At 38.1% G+C, this 12,214-nt stretch overlaps 1 protein-coding gene across 2 annotated transcripts in view; it reads right to left on the bottom strand.

Annotated features, from left to right (window-relative positions):
* The window catches only part of si:dkey-40c11.2 (drebrin-like protein A), a 46,400-nt gene extending 34,712 nt beyond the window's left edge, over positions 1–11,688 (bottom strand). For both annotated transcript variants that reach the window (XM_017451978.3, XM_017451979.3), the window contains exon 1: positions 11,448–11,688. In XM_017451978.3, the coding sequence (XP_017307467.1) occupies positions 11,448–11,533 (86 nt within the window). In that variant the 5' untranslated portion in view covers positions 11,534–11,688. The remainder of the gene's footprint in view (positions 1–11,447) is intronic.
* Between the last annotated feature and the right edge of the window lie 526 nt (positions 11,689–12,214).

The raw sequence follows: 12,214 nt of genomic DNA, 5'->3' as shown, positions 1-12,214 counted from the left end.
GGCAAATACAATACAAAGGTTAAGCATGAATAAATTCTGTGTCTAGTTTCAACACTCTGCTGTAGTGGTAATGTTGCGGCCTTCTGTGGGTTACGTACCATAAAGTAGGATTTTTTCCTGGATTAACTGGAACTGGGAGGTCACTGGGCCTCTCTTAGAGAAGACTCCACTGGGACAACTCTGGCATTTCCTGTACAAAATGTCCTACACAGCTACTGGAATACAGGCCCAAACTTTATCTAGACATATTAGGGTCTTGAATGTTCTTCACTCACACACATTCACATAAACATTCCTTAGTTCTAAGTCGATGCCTGTTTTTTCTCTGCTTGAAAAAAAGTATCAACCCTCTACAGTCGACATTTATCCAGTATAAGCATTTGGCTTTAGAGCCATTTTAACATAATACTGATTTCAGGAAATAACTGCAGTGTAGTTTAGTAATGACAGAAGATAAAAAAAAATTAAGCATAGTTTTCAGAGAAACAGGACATCCTTTATCAGCTGTGCAAACAAAATGCTTCTGGTGTCATGATGAAGGACATTTGCCTGGTAGTTTCTCTGGAAATTGTGCATACTACACTTGCACACATTTTCACTACATTCAATATCCATCCATTTTCTGTACCGCTTATCCTACACAGTGTCGCGGGAAGGCTGAAAGCCTATCTCAGGGGACTCTGGGCACAAAGCGGGGCAACCCATCAATGGGCACACACACTCACACTCCCACACACTATGGACAATTTGGAAAGGCTAATCACCATACAACACATGTCTTTGGACTGGGGGAGGAAACCAGAGTACCCAGAGGAAACCCCTAAAGCACGGGGAGAACATGCAAACTCCAAGGAGGTGGGAATCAAACCCCCAACAATGGAGGCGTGAGGCAAAAGTGCAAACCACTAAGCCACCGTGCCCCCCAGACATTCAATATGTATATGTTTAATGACCAATGAAATCATTTTGTGATCATACTGCTTGCCAAGTCATTTTATTATTCCTTAATTAGGCAAAAAAAGAAGCCCAAACCAAATAAAGTTAATCATGGTCCTGCAACAGTCTTACATTGGCTTGCATATCATATCAAACAATCACATCACAGGAAACTGCCAGCCAAGCGAGTGTGGTAAACAACTCAGCAGCAGTACACAGAGAGGGGATTGCAGCATCGATAGAAAACATGTTTGATTTTTGTTCTTCATTCATGTTCTTGGAATTATTTAAGACGTAATTTAAGAAAAGGAATGACTGAAAGGCCTCGAAATAGTGCAAGATGTCACAAGGTGCAAACTAGTTACATTAAATTATATTGCTACTGTAGCATATAAATGAACAGCCATGTACTAGCTAAGGTAAATCCTAATATTGTTGTGTAGTCCTGCCTAGTTATCATACACTGTCCTGCACATATATTGTCCTGTTTCATTGTATAATTTGCACTCATGTATTTACAATTAGTGTACTATGCTGCTGTATTATGTGTTGTCCTGAAGAAACGACATTATGTATGCAACATGGAATGGAAGACTAGCAATATGTCTCAAAGCAATATTATTTAAAACAAAATGATTATTATACTGAGATCAAATTATGTTGGATTTACTGTCCTATAATACAGGGTTAGCTTGAGACCAGTTAGTTGACTAATCATTCCCTAACTGCGGCATTTGGGTGGTGCTCATCACTCATCACTTCATATTCTCCTCTTCACGGTTTTTATTCACTCTTCAAATGTGTGTGTACTCTTGCTTTTACAAGGCATCTAGCAAGTGCTTGTAGTCATTTCCTAACTTTAATTATGTTTAAATCATTATTACGCAACTATGTCATGAGTGATACCGCTCAAGACCAATGGCACACCCATAAGGAAAATCCGCATGGGAAAAATATAATCCTTTGAATCAAAGTTTACTCATCCAAATGGTTCAAGCAAAGAACACAATAAGGAGTGCAGCCTCTTGAAAACATGTAATTAAAGTTTCATTAATTATTATACTTATAATAATGTGGAACAATGATTTACAGGCAGTTTATAATTACATTGGCACTCACTCAAGGAAAATTCAAGAGGGGCTAAAACCAGGCAAGTGCTTCCAAGTTTCAGCAAGCTTGATATCTCTGTAAATCATCTCAACACTTCTGCAGTTTGACAACAATCCTCGTGTTCAGGGATATCCAATTGAGCTAAGTGTTTCAAGATAAGGTTTTCAAGAACACCTGCAGATTTGGGAGGTTTAACTCTAAAGGAAATGGCGGTCCATATCTGGTCTTCACTGTATAAGTCTTCTTGGAGCTATACTCCATAATTCTTCTACTGAGCAATACTTGTGTAACACTTAAATTTTTAACCTATGCTTACAAACAGTAATTCATTTAATAGTTTTCTATAATATTCCTCACAGTGGTAAACTGAGGTCTGAAAAACAACAGGCTTGGAGCCAAATCAATTTCAGGGTACTTGAGTTGAGACACTCTGACGTCAGGTTGTGCAAGGTCAGTGGATGCTCGATGACCCAGCATTTGAATGCTCAAGGATGTTTGTTGATACTGTTATTCTTTATCCAGCTTAGCTCCAGTATGTGGTGCTTAAATTCAATTGGTTTTGAGCAGCAATTGACCTAGCAACAGAGCCACTCGCACCTCTTTCAACATGTTCTAGGTAGAAAGGACTGAAAAAAAAAAAAGTGTTGATTCTGTCAAAAAAGATTCACTCTGCTGAATCATTTACTTTTAAGAGTAGCCAATGCTTCTACAAGACATTGGTAAACATGGGCCACGGTGGCCAAACTGAGGCTGCGGTTCAAAGCAGTCGAGAGGAAATTTGAGCACAGCATGGTGCCTCCTGACAATGGGCTAAGAGGCGGATATCACTAGCATGATTGTTAACAACCCCACAAATACACACTGCTCTGTTTGGCGTGGGCGGGTGGAATTTATTAACCTATTATCACAGTGTAACCTACACTCGCATCCTGCTATTCAACACCTGCGACCAACAGCAAATTGGTCAAAAAAGCTCTAAAATGAGCAGGCTTGCTGGTTTAAATGAAAGAGGGAATAACTTCATAAGCATTAAGACTCTGATGACAATTTTCAAACACAAAAATGTTCTACTTCTTATTACCATGAAACATCAACTAAGAGAAATACAGTAATTCTCAATTAAGGACTATGATGCACTGTCCAGTTTTCTGAATGCTTTAAACCCTGGCATGACTGGACAGAAGAATCACAGTGTTAAGCCAGATGAACACAAGCCATCTGTGGAGGTCATTGTGGCCCAGCATACAACGCACGCCATTCTCTGAGGATCACGCCTCTGTTCATGCAGCTCTGCAGAACTGCACAAACATTTTTCCTCTGTACTGAAGTGTTTCCAGCTCCACAGAGAAGAGTGTAGGAGCACAACCATCACAGTAACCATCAGATGTGAGATTGTAGCAATGAACAGTGAAGGAAACTGTGGGAGTAGATTGAAATACTAGAAGACTGCAACAACACCCACTCATGTGTGCTGGTACTCCATGCAGTCATATTTCCACATCTAAGAGGAGGATGTTGAAGGACGCAAAAAAGAACCAATTTCAGAATCGCAGTTTTATGGATTCTTGGGGTTCACGACACCATCTAGATAACAACAAACTGTTAGAAAGTATCACATGAAAGAATCCCTTCCTGAGAGCAACACACATAACGCAGTGCCTGAACTTCACCAAGCCTCATTGGAGCTATAATCTTGTGTTGTGGTCAGATGAAACTAAAATAAAGTTTTGTCCATGAACACCATTGGCATGTTTGGTAAGAACTGGGAACTGCATACGTGGAAGAGCATGTGACAACTATCAATGCTTTGCGGTTCTTGTGAAGAACGAATTATGAATTCTGATAAGTATCAGGATATTTCAGCCCAAACGTAGTGTACTCCAAACACATCCAAATCAACATAAGTGTTTGTGGAACAATCAGTGTTTTGCATTAACTATCTCAGTCTCTGGATTCAAAACTATTTAGAACCTGTAGTACTGAATTTAAGAGGGAAAGCCACATGTGCAAAGCTAAGAATTTGAGGGAATTTAAAATGTTCTGCATGGAGGAGGGCCCAAAGAGAATCAGGCTGTGTACGAAATCGTGTACTGTTCCAGTACCTACTCCTTTAGATTCAGTACCTACTTCTCGGCCATTGATATAGTATGTACCGATCAGTATATGAGTCTAGCATGAATACAATCCAGACATACTACATCCGCCATGTTGGCATTGTCACGTGACCTACAGCTTCAAAAGAGCCGACCTGCTGCCTTCTGCCATTTCGACAGCTCTTCTGTGCCAGTCCCGTTGCCTTATGGGATAGCGCAGTGTTCATTGCTTCCATGCTGCAGAATCTTAGTGGAAGCAGTAGGTCACCTGGGTATTTCACACCTACTGTTTTATGAATACTAAGAGTTTGGACATACTTCTTATTTGGGGTACTGCTGTAGAGTAATGTAGTAGGGATATTCGGATGCAGCCTCATTTGATCAGCCTCGTTTTCATTTGTGCACAGGGAGGGTTCACCACATGCAGGGGTGCCAATAATAAATCAGAAATAAAAGCATTGCTTAAGGAAACCTTTTAGGTTTGAATAAATCTTGTGATGAAATGAAAATATACAGTACCCTCAATATGTTTAAACTCAAAATGTCACGTGATGCATGTGTAAATCATGTTATATATTCCTTTTTTTCATTGATATGAAGGGTGTCTAAATCTCCAGAATTGACTGCATTGTGATTTCACTGAGAAATAAGAATCGAGATTAAATGTTATTGTTGTGTATATGTATGTATATATGTATATATATGTGTGTGTGTATGTGTGTATATATATATATATATATATATATATATATATATATATATATATATATATATATATATATATATATATGTAGCTGCCATTTGAATATGAAGGTTTGAACAGCCTCATATCACACAACAATAACATTTAATCGGGACTCTCATTTCTCACAGTGCTAATAGTAGGTTCTTGGTGTTCTTGTTTGCTGACTTATCTGAGCTCATGAAAATAGCAGACTTTGATTTCAGTCTGACTCACATTTTGGTCACTTTAGCTACCGGATCAAATGTTGGATCACAGCCTAGTGCATGATTAATACGTAATCTTCCTGAGTTTCTTCTAATGATGCATTAGCTGAAAATGCCTTCATTGGTACTACAATTTAACCTATAGTGACATCTTTATAAAAGTATATTAAGGAGATTAGAAAAAAACAGTTGAAGAAAAGGATTGGATCTGCAGATGTGTGATGTTTGGTTAGTTGGGCAGGTTGAGGTATTGGAGTTAATTAGATGATGAGTTTAGTAAAAACAAATAATTTTTTTTAGGTAAGTAAACAATTAAATGATGTATAGCATAGTGGAAATGACAACAGATTCCTTGTTACAGTATGGCAAAAAGTCGTCTTTTAGTTATGAAGACAGTTTACTAGCATTGTTTCTCCCTAATTACACGGTTGTGACACGTAATAATTTCTAGTTCCCAGACTACCACACTGAAGTATTCCAAGCAGTTTGGTTAAATTATTGGGAGGGACAGATTGACATATGGTGGGCTATATTCTTGTTCTCCACTTTGATGACATCATTGGGATGACGGGGTGTGTTAGCCAGATGGGTCTAACAGTTGTGTGTTAAACCAACTTTGCCATGCTTACCAGAATAAAGGAACTGAACTGAAGCAATCTTGCAGAGTGACTCAGGATCTTGTGTTTCCCACAGTGCTTATGATGATTAGGGCTGGGCATTATAACAATATAACATCAATTATGTCAAAATATACTTTTTGGAGATATAGCAGATATCCATTATTTTGCTAGCTGATGTTAAAATGCTGTACTGACTCTTTACAATTGTAGACTGTTAAAAAATTTTGTACAGATTTTTTTTTTAATCTCTCTCTTCAGTTTAGCTTCCCCTGTTCACATAATCCCCCCCTCCCCCCCCAACATGACTATTGGCTGTTTGCTGGCAGTTATTTAGCAAACCTCTGTATCATGGTACATTATTGTGTATGATAGAACTGTTTTCAAGTATCATGATATTTTGCCAAATCGTCCACCTCAATGATGATGCAATCACAATACAGTCAATTCTGGAGACTTATATATATATAAGTATATATATAAGTATATATATAATATATATATATATGAAATGCAGTTAGCATCTGACCAAACATACAAATAGCATTATGTCTATATATATAAGGGTGTCTAAGTCTCCAGAATTATATTATATATATATATCATATAATTCTGGAGACTTAGACAACCATATATATATACATAATGCTATTTGCATGTTTGGTCAGATGCTAACTGCATTTCATTTATCTCTGTACTTGTACTCTGCACAATGACAATAAAGTTGAAACTAATCTAATCTAATCTAATCTACGTTAGTCACTCAAGCATTAACCCTCACTGCCTAAGACTTGACTGACAAAATTCACACCTGAAAGAAACAGCTATATAATAAACAGATATGGGCTGGTCTGGCTAGAAATACAGACAGATAGTTTCAGTTACACTTTCAATGCTGATTACTCCATCATCTTTAACAGACTCTAAAGTTTTTACATTGTATCATCACTGATTAACTTTTGGAAATAAACAACCTTGAAACAGACTCACATAGCAAACTGTTGAGCTGCGAAGAAAACATGGAGCTCTTGCCAAACTCCCAGTTACTTGCACACATCCATTCTTCACCAGATGCAGGAAAAGCCTTGTTATATCCAGCAGTATTGTGTTAAAGTAGGATGATTCCAGTCAATACATTCATATGATACTGAAGACAGCTGACAGCATTTCTAATCAAATAAGAACCTAGGCCATTTCTATGGTTGAGGCTGGAGGAAAACAACTGCAGAGTAAGAAATTTGATTGAGCATTGCAATAAGCAAATCTGAATGTCCAGCACCAGTAGAACTAAATTTAGCTCTGGCAGGATTTTTAAGAGTGGAATGAACTGAGACGTGTCAGTAAACCGAAAGGGAATGTTCCCATTCAGAGCCTTTATGTAACTACACTAGCCAAAGTGAGGGTATATATGCTAAGAGTCTAGCTTTAGTGCAGGATATTTAAAATGTACTGTACTATGTCCTGAATCAAAACATCCAACAAATGCCACACTTAAGAGTTTACCGGATAAGTAAGTGTTCTTCACTTGGGAAGTTGTAGGGTTCAAAATAAAAATCTTTCCCCTGACCAACAACCAAAGAATTATACATTTCCTAGGAATGTAGATCAGCTAGGTGTGCTATGTTACAAGCAGAAAAATGTTAAAGAAAAAGCATCGACAGTCCAACCTGAAAAATCTAATCGGTGTCAACTTTTTTATGAGGGGGAAAAGCAGCAATGTGTCAATTCACAGAGAGGAAATGTAATGGAAAAACTATGATGCTAGCTTTGAACTGTTGAGTTTGTACATAGCTCAGAATCTACTCAGAGCATACAGTATCGCCAGAGCGCTTTTTACATCCTGCTTATAGAGCGTTTAGTCTCGTTTCAGTGATCCTAGACCTCAAGGTGACTGTCAGAAGTGCTGTAAAAAAAAAAACAGACTGTGACTGTTCAAGTTTCCACCGGATAGCATGGAGCAGCTATACATGAATGGGCTTGATAGACTAAAGCAAATTCAAGCTCTCGTGTCTGTTTTCCAGCATGTTTCCACGGAGATTAACCTCGTGGAAAACAGAGTGGGAGTCTTTTGAGTCTTGGCTCATGGGACATCTGTAGGAACCGTGCCTGTTAGAATGCTGTTGTCATCATAAAATGCACACTGGCACTAGATCCATTCACTTTAGCTGTACTGCTGTATAGGTTGTTAATGTGGTGTTGGTAATTTAGTAAGAGAAATGCTAATAGGTTGTACATATGCACGTCCATTTGCCCTAGAATCAACATACAATACCATACTATTTACCAATCAAAGTTAATCTGTTAAAAAAAATAGTATTAAACAATGAATGTTGCTTTCGTGTCATTTCAATGTGAATCTAAAAACCAATCAGTTCCCAATCTCCTGTTCTTTCCCATCTAAAGAATGTTAATGAGGGGAATTCTATAAACAGGAGGAAAGTGCGTCTGTTTAATCTGCCAAGATTCAAATCTTGCAGTTAAAGAATATGAATATTAGCTGGAAAATGTTAGCTAACATGAGCTGACCTGACAGGTTAATTTCTTTCAGTGTTTTGTTCATTTTGTTTAGATGTGTATATATATATATATATATATATATACACACATCTATGTCTATGTCACATCTATGTCTATATATATATATATATATGAAACGGAAAATTGCCGCATGCTGTATGCATGTATAAAAAAAAAATAAAAAAAAAGAAGAAGGGGCCCTTGGGTGGAGTTTGTTTCCACGCAGCTGAAGCAGAAGCATAATTTGTACTCAAATACCTGCTAGTTTTGGTGTATGACAGTGTTGTAAATCAGAATCCTGTTTGTTCATGTGTTATTCAAATATGTGTACATTTCTATAAATGAAGAAAGTCCAGTGTTTCTTCCTTGGACTTCACCTGCATTTATAGATTTTTTATTTTTATTTGCATAGCACTTTTAACACTAGACGCTGTCACAAAGCAGCTTTACCGAAATCCAGATGTAGGTTTATATTTAGATCCCTAAATGAGCAAGGCAGAGTTAACACTGGCAAAATAAAAAAAATAAAAACCTCCTTGAGATGACATAAGGAAGAAATCTTGAGAGGAACCAGACTCAAAAGGGAGTTCATCCTCTTCTGGCTGACAACGGATAGTGTGACTATAAATTATTTTTCTTTCAGCATAAAAACAGCGCAAAGAATCATGGGAGGACAGTAGCCACTGGCTGCTCCCTTTGAAAATGACCATTTTGACGTACCCACAGACGTAAATACTTTTCTACACTTTTCACACCTAAATGGCCAGTCCCCGTCAAAGTCCTCTGTATAGGACTCATCGCTTCAGAATAGACCACGGTGAGGATTTCTGTGAGGAGCCAGATAGCACTAAAACCTTGGCATGACATGTGTCTCAACACTGCATGCAGCTTATTTTCTCATTTGGAAAACATAAATCTCCACACTATGGTCATGTAATAAGCCAATTCAGCTCAAGTTATCCTTCACACAACTTCCTGAGATTAACTGACACTTTCTGGGGGTGTCTTTAGCTAGGTAACACAGAACTAATTACAGCTTATTTTTTTAAAAACTGTAATTAAAAAACAAAAAACAAAAAGCAAGATGAAAACAGCATGTTCACATCTTTCTAATTAATGACTGTAAACTGTGCAAATCGTGTGCGCTTATTCTTCAACACTAACGCACTAGCTGATACGTGCCAACCTGACAGGATTTCAGAGAGAATTTTTAATATTTATTTCATATTTATAATGTTCATAACCACCACTTCCATCAAGTCCAGCTACTACTAATTTACATGAGTTAATTTGACAGGATTTCTCAAAAGGTATTAAGTTCTATTCCTAAATGGTCATAATCTTCAGCGTTACTGCTAGATACTAGATATGTAGGTCCATATATGAGCCTATAGACATGCTATAACTTCTGCATTTTGTTTGTTGATATTGTTGCTAGATCTGGAAACACTTTAGACCACTTTGATAACTTTATTTTGATACTTTATTTTCCAGTTCACATCACGACGTGAGAGAGCAGGGTCAGGTGACTCACCACCAGTGACACGAGTGTTGTACTTGCACTTGCCTATGATCCCAATGATCAATCACTAATCACCATTGTTTGCAATGACTAATGACTAGTCACCATTGTTTCACAATGACCAATCACTGATCACCATTGTTTCGCAATGACCAATCACTGATCACCATTGTTTGTCCCACCCAATGCACTTCTTTTTTCTTTGTTTTAAACAAAACAAAATCTTATTTGCTATATTTACTTAAGTAATAAAAGTGAGTTGTTCTATGTCTATTTCCTGACTAACACTGCTTCTTTTGTCTACATTCCTGACAGTATCTTATAAATAAGTAGATAGTTAGTTTGTGGTGCCTTGACCAAAAACACCTTCTTTCTATAAGAAATAACTTATACTTGATTATTTTCTATTCTAATAACACACTCTACTCTGTCTTCAGAAAATCCTTCTTCGTTATCCCGTTTTGATATGCAAATATTCACAACAATTCAGTGAATATGCTAATTAGCCTGTTTCTAACTGGTGACTCCTAGTGACTTTTTGAGCAGGCATGAGCTATTTCCCTTGAGAAGAGTTGGCACTACTGCAGACTGATTTTTAGTACCACAGATTCTACATGTTTCTCCTTCATAGACCCAATTAAGAAATGTCTGGACACTTCTAGATCTGGATCTGGATCTATGTCTGGATCTTCTATACGCAACAGTGACAAAAGCATTTCATTTTGACCTTAAATATAAAACACAATTTGAGTGCAAGCGTACGAATATCGGTCCAGTGTTCCAATTTCTTACTGAAATCTATGTGACGCTGTTGGCTTACACATGACTTACATGATAGCAACCTACAAAAGTCAATAACTGGACTGAAATTAATGACAGGAGACGTGAAAGATAAAAGAGGGCAATGTTCAAGATCTAACCTACAAAGCATAAACACAAGAGAGCACCCTGAAAATGAATATTAATGTCTTTTTACCCTTGAACATGCAAACAGGAAAACTTCAGGATGACCATACAAGACAAGGTGCTGTTCCAGTTTTGACACGCTTATAGGCGCGTGCACACGCGCACACACACACACACAACCACATGGACTTCTTCTCTCTTTTTAAACCACTCAAGTTAAGAAACAAGAATGTGATTTATATGGCAATAAGTAATTCCTGTAGCTCCAGCCTCTAGTGCAGTATTTCCCCAGCCCAGTCCTCAGGCACACACAGTCAGGCCAGGTTTTGTTTTGTCTTATCCCAGATCAGCTATCTAAAAGTGTGCAAGAATATCAAAGTGTGCTATATTTGCTGGAACAACAGATCAAATGCAACAAGATATGTGCTATGCAAACTACTCCATTTGTCTCATACTCCAAACACATTCAAGTAACATGACCATGAATAACTAGACACCGTATCCACACACCTCTAAACCTCTACTGCACATTTACATGTCTGGCCAAGCTGTTCTGATGCAAAATCCGTGCAAGAAAAAACCTTTTTTCTCTCTCTCTTCCTACTAACACGCGCACTCTTGCGCAGACGTCCTGCGCAGCGCAAAGGAAGACATGCTGAAGAAGAAAAACTAACTGCGCAGGATCTTGCAACCAAGTAACGCAATGTTGAAAAACTACATGCTCAACACGGTATTAGGTGTACATGGCACGGCGGGGTGCGGGTGTGGATTAAGGACTACAGAAGGATTACGGCGTACCAGTCTGTGGATGCGCGGCCGTTCAGGATGTCCTCTTTAGCGGTCAGCAGCGACAAGCTGAACGTGTCCAAGTTGATCGCTTGCATCCTGAAGCTGTGCGGCTCTTGTTTTTCTTGTTTGTGAATTTCAACAAAGCCTAACTATCCAGTCTAGCCTACAGATCCACAGGCATTCGTGGACTAACGTTAGTTCCTGGCGAAATGTTCAGGGAAGTGTCAGGGAGTCGAGCTGGACTGCATCAATTCTAATGCGTAAAGGGGGCGGGGACGTTTGGAAAGGCCAGTTGAAGCCCCGCCCACCAGCCCGCGGCACCTTTTGACATATGAAGCAACTCTGAGGTCGCGTCCCAAACCACGTAATAGCCTCAAACCAAGGGATTACAGAAACAGGCAACTTGCATAAGGTTGAAGTTTTTTTTTCTCTTCTCTTTTTTTTAATGGCAGTAAGAACACGATATACACGAGAAAGGTGAACAGAGAGAAAGAATAATAATAATAAAAAAAAGTTTTTAAAGTATATAAAGTCGTACACAGACACTAATGTTAGTCCCAATTGATCCCCAAGTCTTTGTACACTGAAGTTCTCATTGCTTTTAAGATTGTGCAGTAGACTTGAAATAACTTTTAAGGTCACATTTGAAGGGCAAACTGAGAGCTCTGCACTTTGGAAATGTGCATTTATGAATATGGTACTTTATGAAGAAAATGAAGAAAAAGGTAGCATTTAGGAAGAAAAAGGTAGCATTTCTTTTTTAAGGTACCCCCTAA

The sequence above is a fragment of the Ictalurus punctatus genome, chromosome 22, assembly GCF_001660625.3.
Source record: "Ictalurus punctatus breed USDA103 chromosome 22, Coco_2.0, whole genome shotgun sequence".
In the NCBI taxonomy this organism is placed as follows: Eukaryota; Metazoa; Chordata; class Actinopteri; order Siluriformes; family Ictaluridae; genus Ictalurus; species Ictalurus punctatus.
This window is presented reverse-complemented; position numbering and strand designations above follow the sequence as displayed.